The following is a 16,899-nucleotide window of genomic DNA, read 5'->3' on the forward strand; positions in this document are numbered from 1 at the left end:
CCACCTCTCTGTTGCCTGCTTGAGGAGGTATCGGGAGCACAAACTCTGCTGTCCCTTGGACAGCTCACACAAACCTCCCCGGCCTGGAGCAAGCACTCAGCCCCACGCAGTGATCACCTGCAGATCCCTGTCTCTGACCCAGTCTCTTTGCTGACCTCCATGCCCACGTGCCCGGCTTCTCCGTGCCTCTCTCTCTTTCCGAGGCCTGCTGGACCTGAGCCCATGCTTCCTGAGCTGGAAGCTTCGCTCTCTGCTCCCCAGCTCAGTGAATGACACCCCCTGAGCTGTAAGTCCGGTTGTCCTCCGTGGCCTCTGTCCACTTTTCCCCCTGGTATCCAGTTGCCCCTAAATTCTGCTGCTCCTGTCTTTGAACCCTCTTCTGTCCATCCCTGCTTTCCTGCCCCCAAAGCTTCTGCCCACGTTCAGGCCTTCTCCCCTCTGAGCCAGCTGCCACCAGCCATCGATGGGGCAAGTGCTGTGTGGCACCTGGTGGGGGGTGGTAGCTCACAGGAAGGGCAGAGGCACCTCAGAGAGTGAAAGGAGGAGGAACAGTGAGGTGAGAGGGCACAGGAGACCCAGAGGGAGCCATGGAAGGGTGGAGACTGCGGGGCCCAGGTCCGAGGGAGGGCCAGAGCCGCAGAGGCGGGATATCACACCAGTTGGGCACCAGTCACCCGGCGGGGTTTTAGGAGGGGCAGTGGGTGCAGAGCCTGGCCACGCTGGGTCAAGGCGGAGTGTGGATGTGGCACATGCAAATGTAGACCTCGATTCAGGATGGGGCCTGGGCGACGCCTCCCGGAAAGCGTGAGGATCCCGGGAAGAGTAAGCACGGTGGATGGAGTGAAGCCTTGTGGGCAGGAGAGGGGTGGACTCAGGTGTCTTTACCCAGAGCGGGCGGGAAGGCAGAAAAGCTCTGAGGAGCAGGTGAAGGTCTGGATGGCCTGCAAGGGAAGGTGAAGGCCCCTGTGAGGCTGCGGCGGTGACTGCTTGGCAGTGGGACCTTGAGAGAGGCTCACTGTCTGCCTACAAAGCCCCCCAATTTCAAATTTTCAACATTTTTCAAATTTTTGGCTTCGTTTTCAAGTTAGAAACAGTGGTCATCCTACAGAAGAGGCCAAGAAGGGAGTCGAGGAGTGGGGACCCGGGAGGGTCCGAGTGTGGGGCGCAGAGGTGGGACCCTGGCTCGCTCTGGGCCTGAGCACTGTGGCAGCTGGGGCGCTGGGCTCCTCTGAGCTGCACACGGAACCCTGGGCTTCCCCGGAACGGGGCCCGGAACTTGGGGCGAGTCCTGCTTTTCAGTGGAGGAGAGGAAGGACACGGCAGTGGGAGCCACCTTCCCTGGAAATGGCGTTGCCGTCCCGGCCCCCGGGGGTCTGGGGAGACCGATATCCCCACAGGTCGGAAGCCACCCCAGTGCCTCAGAAAATGAGTCAGAACCTTCAAGATCTATACCGGAGAAGCCTGCAGGGGCAGGTGGAGAGATGGCAGAGGGACACAGGGCTGAGTGAGCTGAAGCCTCCAAACGCCTGCGGCCGCTTTCTCACTCGGGACTACGAACTCCCTGCCCCGCTCCTGCCTCGTCATGACCTCAGAATGTTCCAGCTTTATCCTCTCAGGGGCCCCAAGCAACTCACCAGTGCTCTCTGGAACCCGGAGCAGAGGCTGTGACTCCAGCCGCCCCCAGGGTCCTGTGGGCACTGAGGCTGGATGGCTGATGAGGGTTCTGCTCTGCCGGGGGCCACGCTGGAGAGTAACTGAGGGCGGGCGGGAGTGAGCAGGGTGGGAGAGGTGAGGCAGGGGCAGGCGGGAGCCGGCAGAGGTTAAGGCTCAGTGTGAGGAAGATGGGGTGGGAGTTGGCTTGCTCAGGTGAGTGGGGATGCGGAGTGCACAGGAGCAGGGGGGAGGGCTGGGGTCAGCTGGAGGGGCGTGTCGGGGTGGGGAGGGAGTGGGGCTGGAGAGTGGGGAGAAGGAACCTCGGGTGGAGGGGTGTGGGGAGCCCCTTGTCCTGCTCCCCGTGCTGGGAGCTCCACCTTGGCCTGAGCCAAGCCCACAGAAGCCATTGAGACCCCATCCTCTGGCCCCAGAATCCTAACTGTCCTGTACCTTCCCACCTCCCTCCTTTGCTCTCGGGAACAGCGTGGAGAAGGCAAACGACGTCACTCTTCCGTTCGGTTTAATGACAAAATTAAGGCTGCTGGTCCATGTGCCTGTCGCTCAACGCGTGACTGTGGCTGCGAGCAGGTACTGTAACCCCTTCAAGAATCAGAAGTGGGCGCTACTCTGAAGAGTCAAACAATAACTGTCTTCTAGAATCTAGACATTGGGTCTTCAATCTTTGTTACTGCATAACCCCTAAATGTTTTGAAAAACTGGGTACCACTTTTCATTTTGAAGTTTGTATGTTACATTTTCATCCTATATTTTGAAAAACTTGCAAAAGTTATGATTTCCAGAAAATTGTACATATTAACATTTAACATAAATGGTTACATCATTCTGTTAAATGATTCTCATGGATCTAAATACCGTATCAACTTTATGCCCATCAAAATCCTGTAAAAACACCTGAATAACCTTTTCTTCAACAAGCAAACCTTTAATATCACTTATAGAGTTCCTATTGCCATTTCTTGAACTATATTTCCAAAGCCTTTTTTGGTTACTTTATCAGGCACAGTCTGACACTGAGTTAAAATAAGCAAGACCTCAGGTTGGTGAAATAGGACCTCAAAACCTTCAGATAGAGGAGGTGAGACCACCTGAGATGAGAGAGAGAGAGAGAGAGAGAGAGACCTTGGACACTTATGTAAGGCAGAAGAGTCCTCCTGAAAGTCAAGTAGAAGAAACAAGTCCTGTGACACTCAGGTATGGGAAGTAAGAGATCCTAACAGATAAAGTATCTAAGAGCCCTGAAACGGACGGAGAGGAGATGAATCCTCCTTACACTCAGGGAGCGGAGAGGGAGACCTCCCGCCATGCAGTAGCAGAGAGAAAAATCTCGTGACACTCCAATAGTTGATATCTTTGAGACCTGATTGCATTTATATAAGGGAAATAAAACCTCCCACTTGGCAGGAAGGGAAATAATGAATATCAAACTCAAGTAAGGAAGTTAAATCATCCTGCTCCTCACTGGCAGGATAAGGCCTTGTCACTCCCTAGTAAATAAAGATGACATGTTCTGGCTTTGTAATAGGAGAGACAAGACCTTCTGACCCGCAGGGAGAGTATATTTGGGGACAGTCATGTGGACAAAATAACTTCCTGACAATGAGCTGTGTGAGAGGATGTCTCTGGACATTGGAGAGGAAGTGAGATGCCCTGACAATTAGGTAGAATAGATGGAAATGCCTGATACCCGGGGACAACGAAGCCTCGTGACACTCAAATAAGGAAGATGAGACATGCTTGTACTAAAGTAAGGGAGAGGAGACCCCTCGGTCGCTTAGAGGGAAGAGGCAGGACCTCCAGATACAGAGCAGAAGAGATGAGGCCTGTCAGGTAGAGACGAGACCTCCCGACACTCAGGGCCCGTAAGACCTCCTTGCGCTCAAATGGGAGATAGAGATTTCATGACCCTCAGGTAGGGGAGATGAGACCTCCAGACACCCAGGAAGGGGAAAGAAAGACTTCAGACAGTCAGGGGGTTGAGAGGAGAGGTTTGGACACTTATGTAGAGGAGAGGAGACCTTGTGGTGCTCAGGTAGAGAAGATGTAAGCTCACGACATTCCAGAAGGGAGACGCCGGCCTCCTCAAGCAGGGGCTGGGAGACTTCCCGGCAGTCAAGTGGGGTTGCGAGAACCCCTGACACTCCAGTGTGGCAGTTGAAGCCTCGGAGTACTCATATAGGTGAGATGCAACCTCTTGACACTCAGATAGAGGATGTGAGACCTTTCGGTTCTCAGGTAGAGAAGATGAGACAAAGTGACACTCAGGTGGTGGAGTTGAGGCCTTTGGCCCTGAGGTGGAAGAAAAGAGACATCCTCACAGTCAGGGAGAGGAGATGACAGCTCCCTGATACTCAGGTAAGATATATGCGACCTGCTGGATGTTCAGTTGAGGGGGATGTGACCTCCTGAAGGTTACATGAAATGAGAAAGTAGGACACTTAGTCAGAGAAGATGCTTGGGTAAAGGAATCGAGATCGTCTGACAATCTGAAAACTCTTCATACCTGGAAAGAGGACATGAGGTGTGCTGACACTCGGGTAGGAGAGGCGGGACCTTGTGACACTCATATAGGTGGGGTGCAACTCCTTGGCGTTCAGATAGGCCAGTTGAGACCTTATACTCAGGTACAGGAGCTAAGACTGCTCCTCCAGTAGGTAGAGATGCGACCTCCCCACACTCTTACAGGGGAGGTAAAACTTTTTAACATCCAGGTAGGTGAGGTGAGCATTCTCCTACTCTGGGAGGTGAGATGCTGTCTCCTGACATTCAGAAGAAACATTACTTCATGACATTCAGGTAACTGTGCTGAGAATTCCTGACACTCAGGTATAGGAGAGAACACCCTGCTGCACATGGCCCCAGGGAGGAGACCTGGAGACACTCAGGTAGAAGATACCGAGACCCTGTGGAGAGAAAGGTGGGCTTTGTAGTCTTAAGCTGGGTAAGTTCAAAATGGTCTTCAGAAAGTGTGCTGATAGCACACACTTGGAAGAGGGAAAGACAATTTCCCCCCGCAGTGTTAAGGGCCTGTCAACCTGTGGAGCCTCCCTCGAACCGCTGACATATTGCACCGTCTTGTCGCAGAGTGGCTCAGCTGCCCCTCAGTCTGTGAGTTGGAATGGGACTGTGGCTACAGCTTGCATGAGGGTCAGACCCCGAACCTGCACAAAGCTGGAACCTCAGATGGTGTGGGACCATGGAAGATAACGGGAACTGAAGATCCTGGCCTTGGGACAGAGGGAGGGGGCTGCATGTGAACCCGCGTCGCCCTGGGGTGGGGGGAGCCTGTGCCGGAAGTTGGGAAGTCACTTCAGCATGAACCGGTTGAGCTAAAGGGCTCCTCCTGCCTGGCCTGACTGCTGGAGGGTGGGGGGTGGGAGGTCACTCTGCTGATTGGTCAGAAGGCCATGGAGCTTTGTGAGGTCACTGGGCTTCCAGGCCAGGCTGGGGCAGGAGTTTGGTAGAGATGTTGCCAACTGCCGTTCTGCTGGTCTTGGCAGTGTCTGTGGTCGCTAGAGATAACATCACGTGTGAGTAAGTGTCACAGACACCTGGGGTGGGGAGGGTGTCTTCTGAGTAACAGACCCCACCCAGACTCCCTGTGTCCAGGGCTCTGGAGGAAGCCAAGCTGGGGCCTCAGCAGTCCCTCGGGTCTCACAGCGCCTGTTACCCACATCCCCAACCCAGACCATCCCTGCTCCCAGCATCCTCAGCCCAGAGCCCCCCAGGGCCCCAGACGTCCATGGTTTCCTCCAGAGACTGACTCCTGGGGCCCTGCAGCACACAGGCCTGTGCTCCCTCCCCGCCCAGTGACTGACTTCACTGCCTCTTGAACGGGAGTCTTGATTCTCAGGAGCTCCTGTCCTCCCACAGACACTGGGACGCCCTCCGCTGAGGCTGACCCCAAAGGCCCCAGGGTGTCGTCAGGCGGTACCTCTGGGACCTCCACTCCACGTGTAGCATTCCCAAGCCCCCAAGGTACCCCGCAGTGCCAATGACTGCCAAACTCCCACCAGCGACACAGAGCCCTGACCTTCCCCCTCTGGACCGCTCCCGCCCCAGTGTGCCCCACTCCCCTGGGGGTCACTTTATCGACCTGCGGCTGCTCTCCTCCTACAACTGTGCAACCCAACCCTGCAGCCCCAGGACCCGCTGGCTCTTCCCGGAGTCTCCCACACAAGATGACCCCCCTCCGCTCCCACCTTCAGCCCCCCCCTCTGACTAGGGATCGCCCATACTTCTAGGGCCCTCACAGCCTGTCCTAGCTACCCGTGGCCCCCTCTGTCCCCACCTGGTGACCACACGCACAAGACCCGAGAAATGCCGCCCCTGGAGTATTTCCTGGAGCCCGTGGCTTCCTGTCCCATCACAGCCGCCACAGCGCCACTGCTCAGCCGTCCCCTTGGATCCCACACCCTCGAGCTGCCCCTGCTTTCCCAGGACCCCAGCTCTTCCCCGCTGTGACCAGCCCCACGCCGCTCTCCCCCCGTTGTGGAGGCACGAGGAAAGGCTGGCCTATTCCTGATTCGAACTGTGCCCGTGGTCTCTCCTCAGCGGCCCCTGCGGGTCACGGTTCAGGCAGAACCAGCAAGGGGGCACGCGCATCATCGGTGGGCAGGCCGCGGCGCTCGGGGCCTGGCCCTGGATGGTCAGCCTCCAGATCTTCACGTACCACAACAATCGGCGGTACCACGTGTGCGGGGGCACCTTGCTGAACTCCCACTGGCTGCTCACTGCTGCTCACTGCTTCCGGAACAAAAAGTATGTGCGGGAACATGCAGAGGGGGTCTTCAGAAAGGCTCTTCTCAGAACTGGGCGTTCTCCAAGGGTCTGTGTGCCGGGGAAACCTGAGGCTTTGGGCCCAGTGGTAACCAGACGGCGGGGGTGACCCGACCCACACCCGCTGGGGATGGGGTGCTCCAAGGGTCATGGTCACTAGCCAATCCACAGCGAGGGTGACCTGGCTTACCTCTGTGCCCACAGAAAAGTTACCGACTGGAGGCTGATTTTCGGAGCAAAGGAAGTTGTGTGGGGAAGCAATAAGCCAGTGAAGCCACCACTGCAGGAGAGATACGTTGAGAAAATCATCATTCACGAGAAATACTCCCCGGGTTCAGAGGCAAACGACATTGCTCTCATGAAGATCACCCCTCCTGTTCCCTGTGGGCACTTCATTGGACCAGGCTGCCTGCCCCAATTTCGGGCAGGCCCACCCAGAATTCCCCAGACATGCTGGGTGGCTGGCTGGGGATTCTTAAAAGACAATGGTGAGTAGAGGCAGGGAGAAATGCTGGTCACCCCCTCGGCGGTCCTTGAGGTGAAGGGAAAATACGTGGACGCCTGCCCTAGCCCCACCCAGGCCCCAGCGCGGTGCTGTGAGTGGGTCCTGCCGCTGTCCCCTTTCACAGCCAGAGAAACAGAGCAGAGTTCCCTGTCCAGGGCCCCTCACCGGCGGCTGGTGTGCCCCCCCGGGAGAGGCCGATGGCAGGCACAAGGAGAACCTTGGCGTCTTTAGCATGGGGTCGAGGCTGTGCCTGGAGCCCCGGGGTGAGTTCTGGAAGCGGGGGATGCGCCCTGACGCAGCACTTGGAGAAGGGCTTTAGACCGAGTTTCCCTCTCTATCTGTATATGGAAGGGCCAGGGCACGTGCTCTCCAAGCTCTGCGGCTCCCGAGCCCCGCCTTCTGCCCTAGTGCCGGCTCTGCTCCCCATCCTTCCCAGCTGTTACTGCGCGTGTCCCCTGGGGACCGGGAGAGGGGCTGGTGGCGGGTGTGGCTTTCTGCGGGTCAGCGACGGGCAGCAAGTTTCTGCTAGCGGGGCGAGACGGAGTAGGACAGGCCTCTGCTCGTGAGCCACCCTTTCAGCTTTCTGTTGGTGTGTGCGTGAGTCTTCACCCAGTCACATTAGGGATGTGATGATATGATTGAAATTAACTTAGCTTTCAATCTCTTTTGTTCATTGATAACGGAAAATCTGGGATTCCTAATTCAAGGCAGTTCAATCATTTGGGGTTTAAAGCTCAGTATTTTTTTCTTTTTTTGGTAACAAAAATCGGTAATTTTGGATTCTTCCCTTAACTCTTCTTCTCCTCTCTCAAAGTTTGATCTTAGTTTCTGATAAGATTGCCACCTATGCTGTCCCTCGGGGAAGGGCATCTCCTCCCAGTCACCTTTGCTTTCACTGGCCTTTGCTGACTCACAACCTTTCCTCCCTGGCCTGGGGTGTCAATCCCTGTCCGGCTGTTGGTGTCCGTGGTTCTGCCATGATCTCTAGAGCAAGTACACACTTTCTTCTTGTCTCATCCCCTGGCCTGCCCTGCTCTGCCCACCCGTCCGACCTTGTCCTTAGCTTTTGGGGGTTCTTGCGGTCCCTGGGAGGCTGATCTCAGAGTTTCCATCCAATGACCACCCCCCCCCCGCCCCGCCAACCCCACCTCTGCTGTCCTTTTGCTTAGGAGAACTGTGGGCTCCCACCTATACCCTGGACGTCACGAAAGACCTATTTTGTTCTAGAATCACCTTAAATTTAATGAGATTTCTATCCTCTTTTTTTTTTGCAAACACATCCCCCACCTTTAAGGCCAAGTCTTAGAGAAACCCCCAGCCTCCTGTGATATTCCTTCCGACCTTTCTTTTTCTTGACCTACCTCTTCCTTGAACTCAGATGCTTTGGGGCTGGAGGAGCACTTTTGGGAATCGGCCTCTTTTTCCATTGAATGTTTAGCTCCTGCAGGCTTTTTTGGCATTTGATGTTTAAAGCCAAGGTGCTGGGACTGAGAAAACTCTTCTGTGTTTCAGGACACCTGGCTCTTAACAATGAATCTCATGGCTTTCAAGACTGTGGGCTCTGCCATAGATTTAAAAGGTCACCTTAATGGCCAACAAGCCAGGCTTGCCATTGTTATTTCCGTGTTACCCCTACCCGAAGGGCAGTGCATGTACAAAACCCTCATTGCTGCTTGGATGGGAAGGAAAGGTGGGGGCTAAGGAGACTGGAAGCATAACCAAAGCCACGCAAACATGCATTCAGCAGCCATCTACTGAATGCTTGCTGTGCCTGCCCCACCCACAGCGCTCCATGGGGCGCCTGCCTTCCCTCTCGGCCTTCAGAGCCATGCTCAGGGTCTGCCCCTCCGACAGGTCTGATCTGGCAACTCCGCATCTGTACTGCACACGACGTTCAAGCCCACTGGGCTGTGGCTGGGCTATGGGTGCTGCTGTGGCAGGGCCAGTGGAACCCTCCTGTCTGTGGGACCACGTGATGCAGAGCGGACCGTCGCATCGGCTCTTGGGCTCCAAGCCAGATGCAATGGATCTGGCTGCTCCAGCCCCAGCACAGGCTGGGCCTTTCTTAACCCCTGGTTATGGCCGAGCATCTGAGGCAATAAAGGAAGCTCTGATGTGGCCTCAGGGGTCATTTCAACCCCCCGTGCCCCTGACAGGTCTGCCTGTGTGTGGAGGCCCTGCCATAGCTCTGCTATCTCCACATCTCAAAACAGATACGAGGCACATGGGGAGGGACTCATCAGACCAAGTCCAGCAGGTCCTGTCCACACCCGGGTGGAGGGTAAGAAGCAGGGGGGTGACCTGTAGCCAGAACGAAAGGCGTGGCCTGGACTTGAGTCTAGAGAGGAAGACCTGGGTGTGGATCCAAGCCGCACCAGGCCCCTGCTGTGACCTTGGCAAGGGGTGCTCCAATCTCCTGGTTGGAGAAAAGGGGAATAACCGTCCCTAACTCGTGAGGTGGCTGTGAGGAGTGAATGGGACGAAGCCTGTGTGATGCATAGTGAGTGCTCAGCGCACCCTCAGTGTAATTGTTAACGTCCCCTCTGTGACCATCATCTACCGTTAATGTACGCGACTCTCCAGCTGTATCCGTCCAGCCTCCATCTGCCGTCTGCCCACCGTCCACCTCCTTTCTCTCCTCCTCTCTCCTCCACCTCCGTCTCCTGCCTCTCCTCTGCTCTTCCAGCTGTGTGTTTTCTTCCCTTCAGGAGTGGGTACGGAGAGGCCGGGGGCATTGACTTGCATGGATCTTAGGTTCAAATAGAGCATTTCAGGACGACGGGGTTTTAGTGGAGGGAGGAAGGCAGGGCTTTCCCAGAACACGTCTTCTGTGATCACTGACCACTGAGTCACCTGGCTGTAGCCCCCAGGACATCACCTATACTGCAGGAGGCACGTGTGGACATCATCGACCTCGACTTATGTAACTCGACCATGTGGTACAATGGGCGCATTCGTTCAACCAATGTGTGCGCAGGGTATCCTGAAGGCAAGATTGACACCTGCCAGGTAACTTCCCTTTGGGTGCCCAGGCCCTTGCGGACACCTCTTTTTTGGATCCCCGAGCAAATTTCCCGGGTCCCGTCTTCCAGCATCTGCAGTCACAATGAGCTTGGGAGGTGACACCCACCAACTGCCCCTACAAAGAATCAATCACCATTTGTAGAACTTTATCCCACCCTAACGCAGAGATCATATCATCCAAACACTGCTCCAAAGAGAATGCTTACCTCTCTTCACCAGAATGCAAAACAGTCAAATCCACTTGTACACACATGCTGACGTACGCACGTAAAGCCACGTGCACAGGCACATGCGTTTGCTCATCTTGCCTCCTCACCGTGAGGAAACCCATGACAATCCACACCCTTCTCACATCCCCGAGCAGCTGTTGGTGCACCTCAACTTTACCACAGCTGCCTGTGTTTACGGCAGCAGGGAACCATACGACTGCAAAAATGCCTCCCAGAGTCTATGACCCTTCTGGGCAGGGAAAGTGGCTCCGGCAGAGAGTGACTTCTGTGTCCTTCTGGGCAGGGGGACAGCGGCGGGCCTCTCATGTGCAGAGAGAGCGTGGAAAACAGCTACGTGGTCGTGGGAATCACAAGCTGGGGGGTAGGCTGTGCCCGAGCTAAGCGCCCCGGAGTCTACACGTCTACCTGGTCCTATCTGAACTGGATTGCTTCCAAGATTGGTTCTAATGCTTTGCACATGATTCAGTTGCCCACCCCTCCCCCTCCTTCTACTCCAGCACCCCCCGCTAAACCCACCTCCACTCAGCCTTCTATTCGCCCACCTTGGTACTTCCAACAACCTCCTCGACCACCTCCCTCCCAGAGCCCCGCTGCAGTGGCCCGACCCCAACCCACAGCTCCACCGCCCCACCCTCCTCCACTGCCACCCCCTCCCCCTCCCCCTCCCCCACCGCAACCTTCCACTAAACCTCCCCAAGCACTTTCTTTTGCCAAGCGACTACAGCAGCTCATAGAGGCCTTGAAGGGGAAGGCCTTTTTTGACAGAAAGGGCACTTATGAAATGGAGACCACAGATATCCCAGAGCAGCCTGCCTCCTCCTGATCTGACCCCCTTCTCAACGGACCCAGTGAACCCCTCGCTCCTGAGGAAAAAAAGACGAAATAAATGATTATAAATACAAATATAAATATATATTCATAAAGAGATGTTTTCTGGACTTCTTCCTATCTGCCCTCCCCAACTCAATCCCTCATCTCATCTACCTTGCCTCCTCCGTTCACCGCCCGACAAGTTGGAATTGCTTGTATTAATGATGTCAATTGTGGTTCTTTTTAAATCTTGATTTTAAAAACTAGAACAAGGTGACCTGGGGCTGTGGTCCAGGTAATCATTTAGCGCTTAGTGTCTCTGCATATTAAATCGACGGGCCTCCCAGCTCCTGTGAGGTGAGCTGACTGGAAATGAAGGGTGTGCGCCCAAGTCTGCTGGAGGCCATGCTCTCCTGGTGGTGTGAAGAGACAGACCCACGAGAGGAATCTGTCCTTAGTTTGTTTCTTCTCTCCTCCTTGAGGTGGAAAATTCTGCCCTGGGCCTGTGATCTGTAGCTGACACTTGGGTCTCCTTCCTGGAGGGACAGGGCTGAGCTGAAGGAACCCTCCGATGGGAGCCTGCAGAGTCTAGGCGATGGGTTCTTGCATACCATCTGCAAACTTCCCATGCACGTGGCTATAACCTAATCCCCTTCTTCTATTTTTACTGTTCATATTACTCTTTGACTTCCTTTTTATCATTTATCAAATACAGACATTTCCATATTAGCACATATGGACCCCTTCTCTAACTATGCTCCACAGTATGGGCATTTATGAGCCACAGTGTCACGTTTCCTTCCTAGGAGGGAATTTCCAGTCTTCCATTTTAGCTCCCCCTCAATGTGCACATTTCCCCACATCTGGCTCATAACAAATTCATCCATCCTTGCCAATCTAATGGATGTTTTAATTTTCATTTTTAAAATTATGAATGAAGCTGTTTATAAGTGAAGTGAGACTCTTTGATCGGCCTTCATGTCCCTGTGGATACTCTGGCCCTGAAAATGGCTCACAGATCCTGGCGCAGAAGCCCCTGCCCACAGCGACAGGAGGAGCAGGGAAGAAATGGGTAAAAGCTGAACCAACCCCGAAGGGCATCCAGGCATCCGAGGACTATGCTCGCTCTTGCCCTGTGGGATCGTGAGGCAAATGATAAAGATCCTCAAAGAAATAAAATTCATAATGAATCTTATTGCGAGGAAGAATAACAGAAAATGATGAAACGGTGGCTAAACCTGCACATGGTAAAACTCTGACGCTAGAAAACCGGGCATGTCAGGAATAAAAGATGTACAATGATGACTCTTAAAGGGGCAGAAGTTCTAGTTGTGAATTTGATCAGTATATGAAATCTAAACATATTTGCAAGGAAAAAAAAAACTGATCCCAATGAATATAATTGTAGTAAATTTTAAATGGAAGTGGAAAAATAATGGAGGTAATTCATTTTTAATGTGTAGAAAACCGATCAAGAAACAGAAGTTAGCTTATTGGGGTTTTCTGCAGAAACTACATTCTTGGTAAAGAATCATCAATGACCTGCTCTGGTCACTACAGATGAGTCTTTGTATGGACACGTGCTTTCAGTAGTGGAACGGCTGGGTCGTGAGCTTCGGTGGGTGTGAGTTGTGTCCTATGACTACACCCACAAAACCAGCAGCACAATCAATACAGTGAACATATCTGTCACTCCCCAAAGTTTCCTTGTGGCACTTTGTAATCCCTCCAGCCCTTTCCTCCCCGGCTCCAGGCAATCTCTCATCAGCTTTTTCTCACTATAAAGTTACATTTCTAAGGATTTTATACAAATGGAATCACACATCAAGTACTTTTTTGGTCTAGCTTCTTCACCTAGCATAATCATTTTGAGATTCATCTATATGGTAGTGTGTCCAGCAGTTTATTCCTTTTTATTGCTGAGTATTTCATCATATGGCTATACTACAATTTATTTTTCTGTTCACTGTTGATGGATGTTTGGTTATGTTAAATGAGCAGCGATAAGCATTCACATACAAGTCCTTGTATGGACACACGCTTTCACATCTCTTGGCTGAGTATGTGTGGAATGGCTGGATCGTATGGTAGGTGCATGTTTAGCATCTTTAATAACTGCCGAAGTGTCTTCTCCAAATGGTGGAAACACTTCGCGTTCCACCAGCAGTGAGGAGAGTTCCAGTTCTCAAGCTCCTCACCAACACCTGGTATGGTCAGCCTTCTAATTTTAGCCATTCTGATAGGTGTGTGGTAATATTTCATTTGTGGAATTTTTTCCATAAACAAGTGTAGTTTATGAATAAGTTTAAAGCATTCTGAATGAATACAGCTAAGAGTTCTTATCAGTAATGTAATAGGGCAATAACTCTTGATAGTAACAAGCGTGGAAGGACTCCTAGGGAAAGAGGTAGGTAGAGAAAAAAAGGCGTAAAATAAATTTATCCAAGCAGAATTTGGAGTTTTCAAGCATCACAAACATCAATGGAAAACTGAAAGATATACCGCTAGGAGCAGTTCATGGCACAACTTCTCCATTAAACTCCAGCTAATATTTCTGTTGCACTAATTCCAGAAGCAACCTGCTTAAGAAATGGGACGTCTCTTTCTTATATAAAGATGTTCCGAAGTATCCAATCTCTCAGAACCTCTCTGGCTGCTGATGTTACTACATCCAAATAACAATATATTTAAAACAAAATCCTCAGATGTTCTATAATGCTATACATTCTTCAAGGTGAACAAAAGTGTGTTCAAGTCTCAATTAATTTGCCAGGTTAAATTAAAAATAACATCCAAGTAGGTCTTAATTCATTACACTCATGCATCTACTACACAAAATATACAAAAACTATTTTGTGAGCTAAATTCTTCTAGATATGGCGCTAAACTCAAAGGTTACATTCGGTGCTCTTTATGACATCATCTTTGTTCCAACATGAGTTTTTTAAAAAAACAAGTGTTGAAAGGAAGCTTCAAAAGCCATTCAGTATATCCCTTAAATTAAAAATTTTTTATTTTCTTAAAAATAAAGATTTCAGGGACTTCCCTGGTGGCGCAGTGGTTAAGAAGCCGCCTGCCAGTGCAGGGGACACAGATTCGAGCCCTGGACCAGGAAGATCCCACATGCCGCAGAGCGATGATGCCCGTGCACCACAACTACTAAGCCTGCGCTCTAGAGCCCGTGAGCCACAACTACTGAGCCCACATGCCACAACTACTGAAGCCCGGGTGCCTAGCGCCCAGGCTCCGCAACAAGAGAAGCCACCACAGTGAGAAGCCTGCGCACCGCAACGAAGAGTAGCCCCCGCTCACCACAACTAGAGAAAGCCCGCACGCAGCAACGAAGACCCGAAACACAGCCAAAAATAAATAAATAAAATAAATAAATTTATTTAAAAAAATAAAGATTTCAAATAGAAGACTTCATGACAATTCCTGCTCAAGAAGTTCTTAGATCTCAAACTTTTCACACTGCAATTTTTTTTTTTTTTTTAATAAAAAAGATCCTTATTCCCTCCTTTTCTGTCCTCACTGGAAATGGAGAACAACTTATCATATTACTTCTTACTTTGAGTCCTTTAATAAAAGTCACAATAACAAGACATTAAACCATGTCAACAGCTTTTTCCTCTCCAGAGCAAAATGGTCTTAAATTTTTGAACTTTTTCTCAGAGGTCTTATTTTACAATCTGTATTTCATTTCTTTTTATTTCTCCTGTATCTCCTTCCGAGTTCCCATAGGCCCCTAAGACACAACATGCTAGCAGGGACTGAATTAGTGAAAGGGATACTTTTTCTCACCTCCTAAAACTAGGTCTCTTTTTAGTGTTTACTAATAAAGGAAAACAATTGACTCATTATCTGCTCATATAATAACAGATAAGCACAAGTCAGCAACTTGCCCACAGTCAGTTTGTTCCTACTTTTGGGTGGTAAGTAGGTTTGCCCTTCCCAAGAAGCATTTCCTGTGCGGCCTTACTGACCTTTCTGTTGTGTGTTTGTTTTTACTGCTAATTTCCAACATATGCTTTGGTCTTGCCCCACTCATTATTTCTTTTTCCCCAAACTCTAGAAAATTGAGTTTTGATATGTGCAGTCAAGGAGAATTCATTCATTCCCGTGATATTATTCCTAGAGAGAAAGATAAACAATGCAGAGCCCAAGGCTGGGACTTGCTGGCTACCACCTGTGTCTCTCCTGGCTGGCCTGGGCACTGAATTTATCCTGTTAGCCAAGCGTTGAGCACTACGTTAAGCTCTTGCTACACGTCATGCTCGGACAGACTCCAGAGCTTGGCTGCAATCAAATGATTCCTCAGTCTATATACTTGGGGAATTTGTAAGATTTCTGTTCATTTTAATTTTGGAGTTTTAAATTTTTGAGATGAGAATCCAAGCTTCTCACTTTTCACCTTGATTAAGATGACTTAAATCTTGCGTTATATTAAAGCACTCAAATAAAACTATGCTCTCCATAGAGAGTAACCATCAAGACGTGGCTTAGTGACGATGAACGGGCTGTTGTATCATTTCAGCTCCACTTTGTTCTTCAGTCACTGAAACACGAATATCAAGCCAAATATACATATTTTCCACATACAGAGTATTATACCACTTTGTAAATAGAGGCCATCTCCTAAATGACAATCTACATTCTTAAAAGCAAGTAAAAATTTCAACATATTTCTTCTTCAGTGCAAAGCCTTTGAAAACAAACTCATTCAGAAAAGTGGTGCTTTACGTTTGGCTAGCTGTCTATTACCTAAGTCATACAAGACACAGCTATGAGAAAGTAAAGAAGGAAAAAATTAACAATAGTGGCAATATAATAATTTGAAAATTATATTTGGATTATATGCATTCAACCAAACGTTAGCTGATAGCTGCAACAAACCAAACCATGATTTAATGAACATTCTAATCAGTTCAAACTTTATATTATTATTATTTTAGGAAATAAATTCTCTTATACCACTGCTCTCTCCTATAGGTAATTTGTTTAGTATGATTACATTCAAGGCCTTGTGATTGTTACCTCTTAAACTATACCACGTGTGTTTAAGTATTCTGTGAACTGTGTAGGACAGAATATACTTTAAGATTAAATAGCACTTCTCTATTAAGTCTTTTTTCAGAAGACTGCAGAATCAACCAAAAATGACCTTCCAAAAATTTTTTTCCACATTAAAAATCATAAATGGTTCTTATATGATCAGAAATTTTGTACAGGTCAGAAAAATGTTACAATACACTGGAGCTTTAGTGTTTCATAATACCTAAAATCTGTTTATTTCTTAGTAACATTAGCATAAATCTACTTACAAAAATATAATTCAAAAGTTAGACTTCTAAAAAAATTCCAGCTCCTTTCTCAGCTCTGATTTTTTTTTCTTTACGTAAATCAGCAAACCCATTTGATATAGAGGTGAAGCACCTAAATAGTTCAAAAGATTTTTCTCAAGCTGCCTAAAAATTAACTGATTAAATCATATTCAATGCAGGAACATCATTTCAGTTCACACCAGACCCTGAGAAGGTTCCAAGAAATTCGACAAGAACAAAGCCACCAGGAGTGTTGCCTATTGTTTTATGTTCAGTAAACATCAGGATTTTAAAAGTATACAATAAATGTATACTGCACCAAGAGCATCTTCAACAGAGGTGCTGAAACCACATATAGAAGTGCTAAATGCCCTATTTCAGATATTCTAATTTGTAAATAAATACCTGTGATGTAACAATAACACGTTTCCACAGTGATCTGGGAACAGTGCCATTTTCTTGCCAATTTAATTAATTAATCCAATGGATTAATTTCCTTAACTAACTCTACAATTAAATACATAACACATGCTTCTTTTAAAAATGTGCTATAGGGACT

General features: G+C 49.8%; 1 protein-coding gene across 1 annotated transcript; it reads left to right on the top strand.

Annotated features, from left to right (window-relative positions):
* Positions 1 to 5,134: 5,134 nt before the first annotated feature.
* Positions 5,135 to 11,032, top strand: ACR (acrosin). The gene is made up of 5 exons (XM_059934914.1): positions 5,135 to 5,205; positions 6,226 to 6,432; positions 6,655 to 6,938; positions 9,819 to 9,964; positions 10,493 to 11,032. Exons 1-5 carry the CDS (start codon positions 5,138 to 5,140, stop codon positions 11,030 to 11,032), a joined length of 1,245 nt encoding a protein of 414 aa, XP_059790897.1. The 5' UTR covers positions 5,135 to 5,137.
* The last annotated feature ends 5,867 nt before the right edge of the window (positions 11,033 to 16,899 follow it).

This window comes from Balaenoptera ricei, chromosome 10, assembly GCF_028023285.1.
Source record: "Balaenoptera ricei isolate mBalRic1 chromosome 10, mBalRic1.hap2, whole genome shotgun sequence".
Lineage (NCBI taxonomy): Eukaryota > Metazoa > Chordata > Mammalia > Artiodactyla > Balaenopteridae > Balaenoptera > Balaenoptera ricei.

Bases quoted from the DNA above. Each gene is read 5' to 3' on its own strand.
- ACR (XM_059934914.1), top strand. From the start codon at position 5,138: ATGTTGCCAACTGCCGTTCTGCTGGTCTTGGCAGTGTCTGTGGTCGCT. The intron at 5,206-6,225 runs GTAAGTGTCACA...GTCTCTCCTCAG, and splicing joins AGAGATAACATCACGTGTGA to CGGCCCCTGCGGGTCACGGT. The intron at 9,965-10,492 runs GTAACTTCCCTT...CCTTCTGGGCAG, and splicing joins GCAAGATTGACACCTGCCAG to GGGGACAGCGGCGGGCCTCT.